Genomic DNA, 17,418 nt, shown 5'->3' on the forward strand with positions numbered 1-17,418 from the left:
TTCTCTCCCAATATGAGGGCTTCTCCGGTCTTACTTCTCACTGGCTCCTTTCTGCCTCTCCTGAGGTACCATCAAGTTATCCCACTGTTTGGTCCAGGGTTTCTCCATTCATACCTACTCCCAGCCTTGTGGTAATATCCTCTCCTTCTTTTCCCCTTCTACCTCTCCAGCCTCTGCTGTCTCCTTTCTTGATTGTTCCCCAAGATATATTTCTCTTCCCTCCTCCTGTCTTATTCCTTCCTTTTTCTCCTGCACCAAAGTTCCTTTACCCAGTGGATCCTTCCTTTCCTCTGATGGGCCTTGTACTTCCCTAACCCCCAGGATCTTTATTTCCAGACTCTCCCATCCCTTCATTGGTCTCAATCTTTGATTCTTCACTCGGAGGTATCTCTATATCATCAAGGTTTTTTCTATAACCCTCCTCATCTATCTTTCCATTCTCCCCATGAAGGTGTCACTTCTCAGAATGGCCACATGTTCTGTTTCCTGGGCTCCATGCGCTTCTCCTGCCTCTTCTCAGGAAACGACTGCACTCCAGACAGGATGGGTTCAGCCCTTCTTTCTCCATCACATAGACAGCCAGTGACAAGGTGTTCGAAGCTCATCTGGTGTCTCATAAGAAGTATTTTCATTGTTGCAGTGATGCCAAGCAATTCTAAAACTTGTTAATTCTGTACAAGTTCATTTATTTACATCATTTCTAGATTCCATACTTAACTATACAAAATTCAAAAAAGAATATTGAAGGCAGTCTTACAGGCATGAGGAAAAAACTGTCGGTACATATATTCAAATCCAAACGTAATACAGTTATGCAAAAACTCAAAATACATCCTTTCACCTTGTAAAAAGAAACAGGTACAGTATTTAAATTTAGATAATAACAAAAATTTAAGGAGTGTTTGAGTCTAAAACACAAACGCATTAAATCATTGGAGATCATAATCTACAAAGACAGAATAAATCTTCAGAACACTTCAAACTTCCAGAGAATTCAATGATAAACAGCAAAAACCCTTATCATTTTCAATGAAAGACATGCAAAAGTATTTAAACTTTTAAAATATATAGAAAGTTAAAAAGCACTACTTGGTTCTAAGTGTGTTGTTTAAAAAACAGAAAATTTTTTCCTCACTCAGCCGTGTGTAAAATCCATTGCTGGCTGTCACTCGCTCCAGGTTATTTTTCCGCTCTTCAAACAACTTTCACACGGCATCAATTCCACTGTCTGTTGTACTCCATGAAAATAAAAATCTATGGTTCTCCTTTCCTAATAACACTTTGTGTGAAATTTTTTCCAATATTTATATTCCCTTGGTTCTGCATCAGCAAAACCAAATCTTCCAAAGGCTTGGGATTCCCAGCCTCCGAGAAGCTCAGATGTTAAGGATCAAAGGATTTCATCACCTCCAACCCAGTGCAGTCCAGGGCCCAAAGAGAGCAGATCTTGAAAAACCAAAAACCAACAATACCTGCCATTACAAAGCAGTATACTCTCAATGCAATAGCATAGAAACAGCTAGTTCTTCATAAATAATAGGGAATATTTATTTATTTATTTATTTATTTATTTATTTGATTTATATCCCGCCCATCTGGTATATCATACCACTCTGGGCAGCTAACAGCAAGGATATACAATTAAAATAAAAATCCATAAACATAATAAATGATAGAGGAAAGGAAGAAAATTAAGTCAAATTAAATGCTGGCAGGAGGGAAGGCCTGGGTGTACAGCCATGTTTTTAATTGCATTTTAAATGTACCCAGCATAGGGGCCGCGTGAATCACAGGAGGGAGATTGCTCCAAAGGCGAGGAGCCACCACTGAGAAGACCCGGTTACGTGTCTTTTCCCATCGGGCCTCCCTCGGCGTCAGGCTCCTCAGCCTCACCTCCTGGCTCGCGCGGGTGATCCGGGTAGATCTTGGTGGGAGCAGGCGTTCTGCCAAGTATCGAGGTCCCAAACTGTTTAGGGCCTTATAAGTAAGCATTAGAACTTTGAAGTCAATGCAGAAATGAATGGGCAGCCAGTGTAGTCTGCCCAGGATAGGAGAAATGTGATGGAATTTTCTCCCTCCAGTAAGGAGCCTGGCCGCTGCATTCTGCACCATCTGAAGTTTCCGCGTCAACCTCAAAGGCAGCCCCATGTAGAGCGCATTGCAGTGGTCTAATCTTGAGATTACGAGTGCGTGCACTAAGGTAGTAAGCGCCCCCATGTCGAGATAGGGCCGCAGTCAGGCGATCCGCCAAAGATGAAAAAAGGCAGAACGGACAGCCGACGCCACCTGCATTTCCATGGTGAGCGTCGGGTCCAAATGTACGCCCAAGCTGTGGACCCCACTCGCCAGAGCCAGGGCCGCCCCCCCCAAATGACAGCTACCCAAGCCCCCTGCCACGGGGCCCCCACCCTCAGAAGTTCTGTCTTGTCCGGGTTCAGCCTCAGGCTGTTCTCCTGCATCCATTCCAGTACGGTTCCCAGGCAGCGCTGAAGGTACAGGACAGCATCACCTGCAGTTGGTAAAAAGGAGATGTAGAGCTGGGTGTCATCAGCATACTGGTGACACGACGCTCCACATCCCCTGATGACACCAGCTAGCGGCCTCATATAGATGTTGAACAGCTTTGGGGAGATAATCGACCCCTGCGGAACCCCACAATTGGAGCTCCACGGGGCCGAGACGCTCTCCCCAAGCTGGACTCTCTGGGGACGGTCCTCCAAGAAGGAATGGAGCCAGGCTAGCGCCAAACCACCAATTCCCAGCCCGGAGAGCCTCCCCAGGAGGATACAGTGGTCAACGGTATCAAAGGCCGCCGAGATGTCGAGGAGGACCAACAGAGACACTTTACCCCTGTCAGCCTCCCTCAACAGGTCATCATACAGGGCGACCAATGCTGTCTCTGTACCGTGATGCGGCCTGAAACCCGACTGGAATGGATCCAGGGTATCTGTTTCATCCAGGAGTGCTTGAAGTGCACTCTTTCATCCAGGAGTGCTTGAAGTGCACTCATTGGTACACTCTTTAAAACTCAATTACTATTCTTATTTATGAGGGTAAACTCTTATTTTGAAAATGACAGCTTTTCTCTCTTCACTACTTGCTTTTATTTCATCACTTAGCGTTAGAACATCCATCCTTTTCTCTTTTTACATGAATTTTGTAACAATTTCATTTCACAATATATGCCTATTCTCAGTATTTAGCACAAGTTTCCACATCTATTTTGTGGTATCTCGCTGTTAAGTAACAATAGAAGTAAAATACATCACAAGTGGTGCTTCAAACTGCACTCCATTTTTTCCTCTTTTCTCTCTGTTTTGCATTACTTCAGCATTTGGTTGTTTCTTCACTTCAGGGGAAAATAGCAAAAAACTGAATGAGCTCCTTATGCCTTCTTAACTTATCAGGACCTCTGAATAAAGCTCCTTCCACTTTCCACGCATTTATAAGGCTTCTCCCCAGAGTGAGTTCTTTGATGTAACCTAAGATCACCACTGTGACTAAAGCTCTTTCCACATTCCATGCATTTATATGGTTTCTCCCCTGTGTGAGTCATTTGATGTAACCTAAGATCACCACTGCGACTAAAGCTCTTTCAACATTCCATGCACTTATGTGGTTTCTCCCCAGTGTGAGTTCTTTGATGTGAACTAAGAACATTACTCCTACTAAAGCTCTTTCCACATTCCATGCATTTATGTGGTTTCTCCCCAGTGTGAGTTCTTTGGTGTGACCTAAGGTGACTACTCTGACTAAAGCTTTTTCCACATTCCATGCATTTATGTGGTTTCTCCCCAGTGTGAGTCATTTGATGTAACCTAAGATCACCACTGCGACTAAAGCTCTTTCAACATTCCATGCATTTATGTGGTTTCTCCCCAGTGTGAGATCTTTGATGTGAACTAAGAACATTACTCCTACTAAAGCTCTTTCCACATTCCATGCATTTATGTGGTTTCTCCCCAGTGTGAGTTCTTTGGTGTGACCTAAGGTGACTACTCTGACTAAAGCTTTTTCCACATTCCATGCATTTATGTGGTTTCTCCCCAGTGTGAGTACTTTCATGTGACCTAAGGTGACTACTCTGACTAAAGCTTTTTCCACATTCCATGCATTTATGTGGTTTCTCCCCAGTGTGAGTCCTTTGATGTAATCTAAGATCACCACTGCGACTAAAGCTCTTTCCACATTCCATGCACTTATGTGGTTTCTCCCCAGTGTGAGTTCTTTGATGTGACCTAAGGTTACTACTCTGACTAAAGCTCTTTCCACATTCCATGCATTTATGTGGTTTCTCCCCAGTGTGAGTTCTTTGATGAGACCTAAGGAAATCAATGCGACTAAAGCTCTTTCCACATTCCATGCATTTATGTGGTTTCTCCCCAGTGTGAGTCCTTTGATGTAACCTTAGCTGACTACTCTGACTAAAGCTCTTTCCACATTCCATGCATTTATGTGGTTTCTCCCCAGTGTGAGTTATTTGGTGTGACCTAAGGTGGCTACTCTGACTAAAGCTCTTTCCACATTCCATGCATTTATGTGGTTTCTCCCCAGTGTGAGTTCTTTGATGTGACCTAAGGAAATCACCGCGACTAAAACTCTTTCCACATTCCATGCATTTATGTGGTTTCTCCCCAGTGTGTGTTCTTTGATGTGAACTAAGAACATCACTCCTACTAAAGCTCTTTCCACATTCCATGCATTTATGTGCTTGCTCCCCAGTGTGAGTCCTTTGATGTAACCTAAGCTGACTACTCTGACTAAAGCTCTTTCCACATTCCATGCATTTATGTGGTTTCTCCCCAGTGTGAGTTCTTTGATGTGAACTAAGAACATCACTCCTACTAAAGCTCTTTCCACATTCCATGCATTTATGTGGTTTTTCCCCAGTGTGAATTCTTTGATGTAATCTAAGGGACCCACTCCTACTAAAGCTCTTTCCACATTCTATGCATTTATGTGGTTTCTCCCCAGTGTGAGTTCTTTGATGTAATCTAAGGACACCGCTGTGACTAAAGCTCTTTCCACATTCTATGCATTTATATGGTTTCTCCCCAGTGTGAGTTCTTTTGTTTATATGGAGGCTCTTGTTCTGACTGAAACTCTTTCCACGTTTCTCCCCTTCAAGTGTTCTTTGATGTCTACTGATGTGACATGCATTTACATGTTTTTTCCCCTGCGTCAGTCCTTTTATGTAAAGTCCATGCGTGGCCTCTCCGATTTTCAATGCCCTGTTTTCTTGCTTGATTATGAGTTCTTGCCCAGGTTGCCCCAGATGTTGCTGGGCAATTCTTCTTCTCGTTTTCATCATCTGGTAGATTAGAAAAAGAAGAGAAACAACTACTTCCAAAATCTGCGGGAATAAAGACTAATGTGTTTGGTCTCCAACTGAGTTACAGAGGAGAAAGGAAAGACAGGCAAAAAAAGGTGAGGGAAGAGAATCATCAGGAACGTCTGAAAACCGGATAGAAAGCAGAGATCATCAGCGAAATAGTTACTGACGTAACAGAATCTTAGAACTGCAGAGCTAGAACATTCTGCTGCCTAAACGGCCCTTCTTGAATAATGAATTAAATCAGATACAAGTTATTCAACTCAAGCCACAGATGTCACCAGGAGGTCTTCTCTAGAGGCCTGGAAATGGTCAACAAGGACTCAAATGGGAAGGAGCCTTTTTCCAGCAGTAGAGGTAGCAGAAAACCATGAAGACCTTCAAACATTGACAGAATTTATATATAACAGTCGAGGAGACAAAGATATCTGGGAGAATGTCACTATGGATATAAGGTAAACGTTCCCCTTAACATTTAGTCCAGTTGTGTCTGACTCTAGGGGCCGGTGCTCATCCCTGTTTCCTAGCTGTAGAGCCGGCGTTTGTCTGTAGAGATTTTCCATGGTCACATGGCCCGTGTGACTTAGACATGGAACCCTTCGCACTGAGATAGTACCTATTTTTCTACACGCATTTGCATGCTTTCTAACTGCTAGGTTGGCAGGAGCTGGGACAGGCAACAGGAGGTCACTCCATCCTTTGGATTTGATCTTACGACTGCTGGTCTTCTGATCCTGCAGCATAGAGGCTTCTGCGGCTTAACCCGCAGTGCCACCACGTCCCACATTACTATGGACATACAAGCAAAATTAAAGGCTATTGTGAGATGGTTGGACAGTGTCATCGAAGATACCAGCATGAATTTGACCCAACTCTGGGAGGTAGTGGAATAAAGGAGGGCCTGGCATGCTCTGGTCCATGGAGTTACGGTCGGACACGTCTTAACGAATAAACAAGAACAAGGTTTCCCTCATGAATATGGTTTTTGCAACAAAAGTTAGCCACTTATAAGATGCGCCTGCATCATGGCGGCCTGTGTGGATATATGAATCAGAAATGTTATATTTACCAAGATGCCTCAAAAGGACTAGTATGGGATCATGATGTTTTAGCAGTTTCTAAAATCTGCTATCAAGGGACAAGTGTTAGGACCATGTTTTGAAGGAACCTTTTCCTGATGTTTTGCCAGTCTCTGTGGCCAGCATCTTCAGAGGACTGGAGTAGGAACTCTGTTCAGGCTCTGTTGCTGTTTTTTGGATAGTTGAGTATTTATAGCTGTGGGAACAGCTTTTGTCTTTTTTCAGAAGATCATCATGTTTTTGTTGTGATGGGGGGGTAGAGTTTGTTGATCTTTTGCAAACTGTATTTTTCAGTATTGGGCACCAGGCTGTGTTCTGTTTTAGGCCTTCTCCCTTTTTGTTGAAATTTTATTGATATTTATGGATTTCAATGGCTTCCCTGTGCAGTCTAACATACAGATTGCTGGTGTTGTCCAGTACATCAGTATTTTGAAATACAATTTCATGTCCAGCTTGTTTTACAGCATGTTTGGCTACTGCAGATTTTTCCAGTTGTTTTAGTCTGCAGTGTCTCTCATGCTCTTTGATTCTGGTGTGAGTGCTCCGTTTTGTGGTTCCAATATATACTTGTCCACAACTGCAAGGTCTCTGGTATACTCCTGCAGTGGTGAGGGGGTCCCTTTTGTCCTTTGCTGACCGTAACATTTGTTGTATTTTTGTGGTGGGTCTGAATAGTGTTTGGAGGTTGTGTTTTTTCAAAAGTTTCCCTTTGCGGTTCGTGACACCTTTTATGTATGGCAGAAATATTTGTGGGTGGCTGTTTTTCCTCTTCAGTTTTGTGTTGTTTTCTTAGTTTGATGGCTCTTTCGATTTGAAACAGCAACAGGGCCTGGACAGAGTTCCTACTCCAGTCCTCTGAAGATGCCGGCCACAGAGATTGGTGAAACATGAGGAAGAACAACCCTTAGAACCCGGCAGAAGATCCCGAGAAAACCACAACAACCAAAAGATAGAGCTGTTAAGACCTTCTACACGCCTTGTTCTTTCTGATCCTCCTGTTTGGCCACTAATAACCATAGAAGAGACTAAAGATCTAATCACTCAATTACAAGCTGGAAAAGCAGTTGGCCCCGATGCCATCCCACCAGACTTTGTGGACTGGTGGGCTTCCCTTTTCACAGCTATAGCTAATACTGGGATCTTGCCAAAAGTCTGGACCAATGCAATTCTTGCCCTCATTGATTAAAAAAGGGGACCCTCACCTCCCAGAAAACTCCAGTAATTATCAGTAATTAGGAAACTCTATGCAAAACAGCTAGTAATTAAACTTAATTCCTGGATCAATAATCAAGCATTGCCTGCCCCTGAGCAAGCTTGTTTCAGGAAAGGTAAGGCCACAGTAGATAACTGCTTCATACTTTCGTATCTTATTAACAAAACAGTTAAACATGAAAATTCTAAATTGTATGTGGCTCTCCTTGACTGAAAGGCAGCTTTCGATTTGGTTCAGTAGAGATTTCGCAGAGATTCTCTGTGAAAAACATGAAAATAAGGGCACAGATAAAAGACTGTTCCCTCATAAGAATTTTATACTCTTGTCACAACATGCTCAGTCCGTGCCTCTTGGAAAGGTGAGTTATCTAATCAATTTCCAACCAGTAAGGGAGAGAAGCAAGGCTGCATTCTTGCTCCCTCCTTACTCAACCTATTTATGAATGACCCAGCCCCCTTTCTAGCCAGCGTGGAGGGTCATCCACCAAAACTGGCAATGCATGGTGTCCTGTTATTGCTTTATGCCGACGATGTTGTTATCTCACATACTTATTTGAAATGTTTAATTAACAGAACTGTGGAATACCTGGACAAAAACAAAATGGAACTAAATTATAATGAACTTTGGTTTTCTCAAAGTCGTGGAAGCAATTTCAATGGAATGTGAATGGGCACAAAATCAAAGAGGTGAAAGATCATAACTACCTAGGCATCCTGTTCTATTACAAACATTCCTGGTCTCCCCATCGCAAAATGGTTATAAACGTAGCGAGGTTCACTGGTCAGGCAATACTTTGTTTATATTATAATTATGGCAATTGTTAAGTTCCACGGCTTTACAGGTTTTTAAATCCTAAATTATCCCACAAATATCGTATGGCATCCCAATCTGGTTAAATGCCATGGATAGGTCAATTGAACAATCTCAATTCTTAAATAAAGTGCTAGGGCTAACAAACTGTGTTCCCTAATCAATGCTTTGTCCAGAGACTGGATTTTCCTCTTTGGAAATGATAGCCTGGCTGAGATTCTGGAAAGGATTGCAGATTTCCTCAACTCAATTGCGAGAAAGCAAAGTCTACTTTAAATTAAATGTTTTGGGGGATCGGTATTCTGCTTTCTTCCCTCCAGCACTTTGTATGAGTGGGACACTTAATGATACAGTTTGGTTATTTGTTTTTTCTCTTTCGTACCAATAAAGGTTTGTTTGTCTGTCAGCAGACTTGGTTGGTAGGTATCGTGATTATCAGGATAGAACTTATGAAGATCTGAATTCAGGTTCATGGACTTGGTCTTGGATAACTTCATGGATGCTGGATTTCTCCACCCTACTATACGTTGTAATTGGAATGGTGGTTCTTATTATTTTGGGATTATTTGTATGTTCTATATCTAGACTTTTGCCTCTGGGTGTTGGTTTTTGTACAACTCCAAGCCCAGGAAAGTCTAAACAAAAATGAGCAGATTTAAATTCAACATTATTTCTATTGTCAGAGTTTAAAAAGGGTGGAGTGATACCTGGATATGTTCAAAATTAGTTTTTTTTCTGGTTTTGGAGTAAAAAAATTTATTCTACATATTATGATCTTAGCAACATTACTTCTCTTGACCTTTGTATTAAATCAGAGGCCTAGATTTCACTCCTTCCACCCGCTCAGCTTTCAACTAGCAGATGGCTGATTCATTAATGCTGCTCGGAGACCAAACACAGATAGAATCAGAGAATCATGGGAAAGTGCAGTTGGAAGGGGCCTAGAGGGCCATCAAATCTCAACCCCTGCTCAGCGCAGGAATACAGTCAAAGCAGATCTGCCAGTTGACGATCTAAGTTTTTCTTGAATGCCTCCAGTGTTGGAGCACTCCAAAATACAGTGGGGTCTCTACTTAAGAACTTAATCCGTATTGGAAGGTGGTTCTCAAGTTGAAAAGTTCTTATGTTGAATCTGCATTTCCCATAGGAATGCATTGAAAACCATTTAATCCGTTTCTGCTCTTTTCCGTCCACAGAAACTACAGTGGAACCTCTACTTAAGAACTTAATCCGTTTTGGAATGGTGTTCTTAAGTTGAAACGTTCTTAAGTTGAAGCAAAATTTCCCATAGGAATGGACTGAAAAACAATTAATCCGTTCTGGCTGTTTTTTTTGTTATGTAGAGGTGCATTCGTACATTGAAGCATTAGTTCCCATAGGAACTAATGCAAAGCTGGTTAATACGTACTCTACCACTAGGGGGAGAAATTTTTTTTAACCTAAGATGACCTTAAAAAAAGAGCAGGAAAGTTTTTTTTTCCTGTTCTTAAGTTGGATTTTTCTTAAGTAGAGACGTTCTTAAGTAGAGACCCCACTGTACTCAAAACATAAAACCCAGCACAGAGCCGGAGGCTAAAGTCCATACATCTGGACCCTGTTTAGTAACAGAAACATATTAATAAGATAAGGAAATTGGGATACACTTTCTTCCATACAAGGGACGTGGTGGCGCTGCGGGCTAAACGGCAGAAGCCTGTGCTGCAGGGTCAGAAGACCAAGCAGTCGTAAGATCGAATCCACGCGACGGAGTGAGCGCCCGTCGCTTGTCCCAGCTCCCGCCAACCTAGCGGTTCGAAAACATGCAAATGCGAGTAGATAAATAGGAACCACCGTGGTGGGAAAGTAACAGTGTTCCGTGTCTAAGTCGCACAGGCCATGTGACCACGGAAGATTGTCTTCGGATAAAACGCTGGTTCTATGGCTGGGAAATGGGGATGAGCACCGCCTCCTAGAGTCGAACACGACTGGACAAAAATTGTCAAGAGGAACCTTTACCTTTACTTTTACCCTTCTTCCATACAGTGTGGTGCTTTCTAAAAGGTCATCAAGGGGAGGTGGGAAACCCCAAATATCTATAGGGGACCCATTTATTTGTTTTCCACAGGTTTTGAGTTTGTAGAACGTTAAGACTCTGTTTGTTATGGTATAAAGTTTCTGTACACTATTTTCAGGGTCTTCTCTTCCTTTAAGGGAAATCCCAGATGAGTTTGCAATGCATACTTAAAAATGGACTTTGGTTCAGCTTATGGCATCTTGTCTGAACTCTTGCTGGAGCTAAAATATTGGATAGCAGGCTTGGTCCATAACAAAACGGTCACAGTGCGGGAGGACTGGTGGATAGCACATGTCAGCCTCAAGGGAAGTCCTACATAAAGAGAATTACTGTAGTCTATTCTCGAGACTCTGTGTGTGGACCAATCCAGGGAGTGAGAGGGCATCCAGGCACGGGTCCAGCTGCACAAGCCATCTAAGAGGGAGGGAGGTGGATTGGACCACGGGTGCCATCTGGTTATCCACTGGCAGCACTGGGACCAGAAGGAGGCCCAGCGTGCATTGGAAACTACGCAAACCACAGACATCAGGGGCACCCAGTTGGAGGAACCCCTTCTTCTTTGGGTTCAGCCTCAGTCTATTGTACCTTTTATCCTCCCATTGAAGGAGAAGTTGGGAACAGAAATGATGTTAGCTGTTAATTAATTACCATCAGAGTCCAAAGTACAGGTGGAAGGTGGAAAGCACAATTACTGAGGCTGGCTTGTCTGTTCCGGGGGAACAAGAAGGCAGGCTTGAAGGGGAACCCCCCCACCACAAATAAGGATGAGCAAGTTTTGCCTCTTATCTAGAGGATCTGACCTTGGTGAGCATGGGGTTTGGGGTGAGCAGGACTGAGATTTTTTTGAAAAAAAATACACTTAATTAAAATACAAAGAGAACCATACCCTCAAAAACCACCACTTTGCACAAGTGTGGTGTCATGGATGGAGTACCAGACTGGAAACCAGGAGATCTGGATTCAAATCCCTGCTGGGCCAGGGAAACTGGGAGGAGAGTCTGTCTGGCAAGGCTACTTAAGCCAGCTCTTGAAATCTCACTTACCTTGCAAATGTTGGAGGGATCTGTGGTTTGGTTTTTTGCTCAGTCTTGCCCCTTCCTAGGAGAAAAGAAAAAGATCAGCCAGGAGGCTTTGCGGATAAAGCAAATCAAAAACATTTCCTTTCAAGATGTGTCTTCATCATGTTTATATTGTTTGGGACTACATCCCCATCTCTCTCTCTTCTTCAGGCAGCAGAACAAGAGGCACAGAAAGGCCGCAAACGAAGAAACCACAGGAAGGAAGGGAGGGAGGGAGGGAGGGAATGAGGAAAGGAAGGAGTATCTCCTGCTGGACGCCAAGATAAAAGCTCCATTGTCCCAGTGAGGATGAGGAAACAGCAGGGAACAAGGAAGCAAGAGGACCTGCTTCCCAGGAGCATGAGCACCTGCGATGAAAGCAGTATCAAACTTATTTTTCCACTATTTATTTAAAATAATTTTACCCCACCTTTCTCCTTTAAAAGGACCCAAGGCAGCTAATGTAACTCTTTAAAAGACAAGATTTAAATGTTTAAAAAAGAATGTTTAGAAATCTTAAAAAGAATCCATCCAATACTACACTAAGAATGGTAAACAAAATCAACAATTAGAAAATGCCAGAGCCCGTATGATGTAGTGGACTGAGGGTTGGACCAGCCCCTCTGTTCTCATGGGACTATTTGTTATTCTTCTCACTACGAGGATCCCAACACATTTTTGCCCCTGCAGGAAAAATAACTTCCAAGAGAAGACCATTCCAGGGGAGATCTCACTTTCCGCCTCCGCTAGAAAACATCCCAAGTAGGAAAATCCACCACCTTCTCTCTCTTGCCTTCCTTCCTTTCAGAAAAAATGGTCTGTGTTCACAACACAACAAGCCACCAAGCTGGGGGGAGGGGGAATCATTCCCTCTCCCCATCCTGCAGTTGATCCTCAGCTCAGGATCTGGTCTTGAATGGGATCCAGTTAGCCCTTCTCTAATTACAATGCAGAATGCACAGGAAAATACAAATACAGTGGTGCCTCGCTTAACGAGTGCACCGTACAACGACGAATCCGCATACCGATGAGCTGTAAGCGATCGCAAATGCAATCGCTTACCGATGGCCCCTATGGGCAAAAATCACTTTGCGAAGATCGGTAAGCGTTACCGATCTTCGCAAAACGAAGCCCGACGATCAGCTGTTCGGTGGCTCCAAAATGGCCACCGGAAGCCCCGAAATGGCCGTGCCCAGCATTTTCGTGCCCTGCCCTCGCTTACCGAGGTCGCGAAAATGGCTGCCAGACCGGGAAGCATCGCTGAACGGTGAGTTTTCGGCCCATTTGGAACGCATTAAACGATGTTTAATGCGTTCCTATGGGTTTCCCCATCCCGTTCAGCGATGTTTCGCCATAGTGAAGGTTAATCCAGAACGGATTAACCTCGCTATGCGAGGCACCACTGTACAAAGACATACACACAACACAGAGAAACACATAGAAACAAACACAGAGAGTGTGTGCAAAAGAGCAAGAGGTCTGGCAGATGCTCCCCCTCAGAAGGAAGGTGCAGGGAGGACCCCTCTCCCTCGCAAGCCCCATTTCTTCTGATTGCCCCCCCAAATCCCTGGGGCGCCTTCTCCACTTCTTGCCTACCCCCTATTTCTTTGGGTTCAGGCTCAGTCTATTGTCCTTTTTATCCTCCCATTGAAGGATCTGCCCTTGGTGACCATGGAGTTTGGGGTGAGCAGGATTCACAGGTTTAAAACAAAAAAAACACACTTAAATATAATGCAAAGAAAACCAGACACCACCATTTTGCACATCTTCAGAGAGGAACTGTGGTGTCGTGGATGAAGTACCAGACTGGAAACCAAGAGAGCTGGATTCAAATCTCTGCTGGGCCAGTGAAACTGAGAGGAGGGAGTGTGTGGCAAAGCTACTTAAGCCACCTCTTGAAATCTCTCTTACCTTGCAAATCCTGGAGGGATCTGGGATTTGGTTCTTTGTTTATGGTGCCAAAAACAGGAATGAGAAATCACCTCAGTCTCACCTGTTCCTAGGAGAAAAGAAAAAGATCAGCCTGGAGTCTTTATGGATAAAGCAAATAAAAAACATTTCCTTTAGGAATGTCCCTTCCTCATGTTTCTATTGAATGAGGCTCCATCCCCATCTCTCTTCTTCAGGCAGCAGAACACAAGGAACAGAAAGGCAGCCGACAAAGAGAAAGAGAAAGAGAAAGAGAGAGAGAGAGAGAGAGAGAGAGAGAGAGAGGAGCATCTCATGCTGCCTCAGAGATAAAAGTTCCCCGTTCTAATTTTAAAAGTTAAAACAGAAAGACTAGAAATCTTTAAAAGAATCCATCCAATACTACACTAAGAATGGTAAACAAAATCATCATCTAGAAAACACCACAGCCCGTGTGATGTAGCAGACCGAGGATTGGACCAGGCCCTCTGTTCTCATGGGACCATTCGTTATTTTTCTCATCCCAAGGGTCCCAACGCAGGGGGAGTCTCCAAAGGCGCTCCTCGGCCTCCGTGCCAAGGGCCCTGTGTCGTGGGATTGTCAACACAAGGCGGGCAGAGTTCAGGTCTCAGGACTTTTCTCGCCTGCTGTCTTCTAACCCCCAACCTTGCTTAGGCTTCACTCTTCCCTTTGAGCTCACTGGATACCTCACAGGGGCTTGGAAAGGCATCAGCCGAGGGTGGGGGGTCTTGTTGTTGGTTCCCCTTGATGTAAAACAAAGTGTTTCACAATCACTTCGTCTGGAACAGACCCTTCAGAGCCATTCACTCTGCAAAAGACCCGCCGGGAGAGGGAACGCCCCAGAAACAGAGGCTGGGTTGCCTTCCGGTCCTTCCACATGGAGGGCAGGAGGAAAGAAGCTCCGTCGGCCTCTTTTCAAAGCCCCCTTTGCTTCATCCCATGGAGAGCCATTGGAGGCAGGAAGGCGAATCCCTAGAAAAGGAGTGAGGGGCAGGTCTTTTGCACAGCCAATGGCCCTGAATTGTGCCTTCAGGACCCAAGGACCAGAACAAGAGGAACAGAAAGGCAGGCAATGAAACAGCCACAGGAAGGAAGGAAGGAGAAGCTGATGCTGGACTCCAAGATAAAAGCTCTCCTGTTCCAATGACGAGGGGGAAACAGCAGGGAACAGGGCATGCTGCCCAGGAGTACCTGCGATGAAAAGTCTGGCAGATGTTCCCCCTCGGAAGGAAGGCGCAGGAAAGACTCCCCCCATCGCAGCCCCCTTTGCCTCTCCAGCCCCACCTGGAACTTTTTCCCTTTAAGGGAGGGAGGTGTCCTTCGTCATTAGGGGGGGAGATGGGAGTCAAGTTACTTTCTCTCCCGTTCCTTTGTTTCCATCCACGGGATGCTGGCAGGATTGAAGGGAAGGCAGGGGCTCCTTAACCCCCCTCCCAACACACACACACACACACACACACAAACACAGGATTGAAGGGAAGGCAGGGGCTCCTTAACCCCCCTCCCAACACACACACACACACACACACACACACACACACACAGAGAGAGAGAGAGAGAGAGAGAGAGAGAGAGAGAGAGAGAGAGAGAGAGAGAGAGAGAGAGAGAGAGAGAGAGAGAGAGGTTTGGTCTCCCTGCGTCTAGGAGTGAGATATCCGCCCCAGAGATCCTCTCTCCCCTTTGAATTCCCCTTCCTCTCCCTCCAGAGGTGACCCAGAGGGAAAAAACTGCCTTGCACAAACGTGGAGCAGGGCGAACCACAACGGGGCAACATCGGCAATACCTGGAGAAAGAAGCAGCCCCCCCTTCCGTCGAGACTGGCGGGAATCTGCATATCTTTCCTTACCATCCAAATTTCACCCCCCACCACCTCACCCCCGACCTGCCCCCCCCTCCAGCGCCCACCTCCGTCCAGGTCCCGATCCGGGAGGCGCCCCCAAAAGCCCCGCTTCTCTCCTCCAGGCGCCTTTCTTGGGCCGAAGGGGAAGAGGCAGGCGCTGCAGGATCCCCGCCTCTTCCGGCTCCCGTTCAAAATGGCGTCCAGGGGAGGAGCTCTTCCTTCGCCTTCGTAGCTCTCGGAAGGGGGGAGGAGGAGGAATGGCAGAAACAACTGGGGGGAGTGAAGGGTTAGCGACACGTGGAAGTCTTTCCAGACGGGGGGGTGGTGGTGAAGGGCGGGAAGGCTCCAAAGAGGAGGAAAATGGCGGGAGTGAGGAGCTTCCTCCGGGCTGCCCAAGTTCTTCTACTTCTGGTGGAAGGAAAGACTCAGACGAGACACAAGAGTTCCCCTCACCAGAGTCTCTGTTCACAAATATTTGAAGAGAGAAAAGGAGACAAACGAGCAGGGAGTTCAGGCTCTCAGACCCACCCGGATTGTGCCTCTCTCTTTCTAAAGGGACGCTCACAGTAGCCAAGGAGAAATGTCACAGCACCATCTTCCATCATCTTCCCTCACAGCAGGACTCTCCACTTTGCCCTCATTCATTCCATCTGCTCTGTTTGGCCTTTACCGCAAACCTGTTTTTTCGTTAATAAATTCCAACTCCATTACAGTATCAAAACCTTGACGGGTTCTTCCTTCCCGGTCCTTGTCAGCCCAGGGCAGACCTGTCCTGTTTGGCTCATGAAACCTTTTTTTTTGGGGGGGGGGGAAATAAGGCACTTCAATCCTGGCAGCTGGACTTCTTCTCCACTGAATCAGGATGCGGCCCTTTTGCCAGGACTCACCTGCCCGAGAACCTCATCTGGAGGACGGAGAACGTTCCCCCATCGCTGGGGGCCTGGACCCTGACAGGGCGCTCGACCCGGGTTGGGGCTCGAACTGGTCTTGGAAGGGGGGCTGATCTGGTCCCAAAGGGAGCAGCCGTGAGGAAGGGACAAAAGGCTTCTGTGTAAGGAAGGAAAGAATCTTTCTTTGCCAGGAGTATAGAAAGGGGTCTCTATCCTTAGCCCAGGGTCTCCCAGGGGGCTGGGAACCCCCACGACTGTGGATCGGTATTTGCTGCAGCCTCTTTTATGAAACCTCGAAACTTGGTCCAATAAAATGTGGTCTGGTGTCTTTTCTCCAAAAAAAGTCTGTTACCCAAGGGTTTAGGGCGACCATCCAAGAGAAAGATTTGGGGAAGCCTCCAGCAGTGGTACAAGAAAACTATACATGGTGAGTGGCCAAACCTTGGGAATATTGTTTACTACTCTTCAAGTGTCAGCATTGTAAATCTAGTTCTCTGTGTTCTGCAACAGAACATGACCCTGGCATGTCTGAGCAAGGGTGAAAATGGTTGTGCAGAGGTCAAAATGGGATCTACATTCCCTTCTTCTTTTTAAGTATTTGGGAGAAGCTGAAAAATTCTACCCTGTGCCTCAGGCTTTTCCATTGCCTTAGCATTTTTTGGCACAGTGGTTAATACTTGCGTCACAAAATACCCTCTTCCTGAAATATCTGCTTGGGAACAAAATACATGTTTGCATGACTACTTAAAATCTTATCATACATGTTGCTGGAGACTGTCCAGTTTTCAGAAGCGCCCGTGTAGATTTCTTCATGTTGATCTCATGTGCCAGTTTAGACGTCGAATCAGTAGACACAGTATTGGCAAGCATGTAATACTGCAGATTGGGTGTGCAAGTATTCATACAGTACAGTAAAAATAAACTTTTTAAAAACATCTTTAATTGTTGGAGTTTTCTAGATAAGGATTTTTACATAAAAAAGAGGGGGGGGGGGGGAGAAAGAAAAAGAAATGCATTTACATAGCAGTTTCCTGATGAAATATAAGGCTATTCTTTCAGCTTGTATGACATATTTTTGTTGGGAAGGCAGCTTTTTATGTGGATTAGTATTAATTTATGGGAATGTTTGGTGAAAACATCTTCCTCCTCTGAGGAAGTGGACTTGTCCACAAAAGCTCACATTAAAATTCACCTTCATGAATAAATTAAAATTT

The 17,418-nt window shown here is 45.0% G+C and overlaps 3 protein-coding genes across 5 annotated transcripts in view; all 3 read right to left on the reverse strand.

Annotated features, from left to right (window-relative positions):
- The window catches only part of LOC110070647 (uncharacterized), a 262,437-nt gene that overhangs the window by 183,019 nt on the left and 62,000 nt on the right, over positions 1 to 17,418 (reverse strand). The window lies entirely within an intron of this gene.
- The window catches only part of LOC140703803 (uncharacterized), a 276,588-nt gene that overhangs the window by 81,308 nt on the left and 177,862 nt on the right, over positions 1 to 17,418 (reverse strand). The window lies entirely within an intron of this gene.
- On the reverse strand, positions 663 to 15,502 carry LOC140703820 (uncharacterized). Its single transcript, XM_078387851.1, has 4 exons — positions 15,380 to 15,502; positions 13,457 to 13,544; positions 11,531 to 11,585; positions 663 to 5,311 (listed from the first exon to the last, which is right to left on the reverse strand). Exon 4 carries the CDS (start codon positions 5,309 to 5,311, stop codon positions 3,848 to 3,850), a length of 1,464 nt encoding a protein of 487 aa, XP_078243977.1. The 5' UTR covers positions 11,531 to 11,585; positions 13,457 to 13,544; positions 15,380 to 15,502; the 3' UTR covers positions 663 to 3,847.

The sequence above is a fragment of the Pogona vitticeps genome, chromosome 2 (genome assembly GCF_051106095.1).
Source record: "Pogona vitticeps strain Pit_001003342236 chromosome 2, PviZW2.1, whole genome shotgun sequence".
Classification (NCBI taxonomy): Eukaryota; Metazoa; Chordata; class Lepidosauria; order Squamata; family Agamidae; genus Pogona; species Pogona vitticeps.

Coding starts and splice junctions, on each gene's coding strand:
- LOC140703820 (XM_078387851.1), bottom strand. CDS start 5,311: ATGATGAAAACGAGAAGAAGAATTGCCCAGCAACATCTGGGGCAACCT.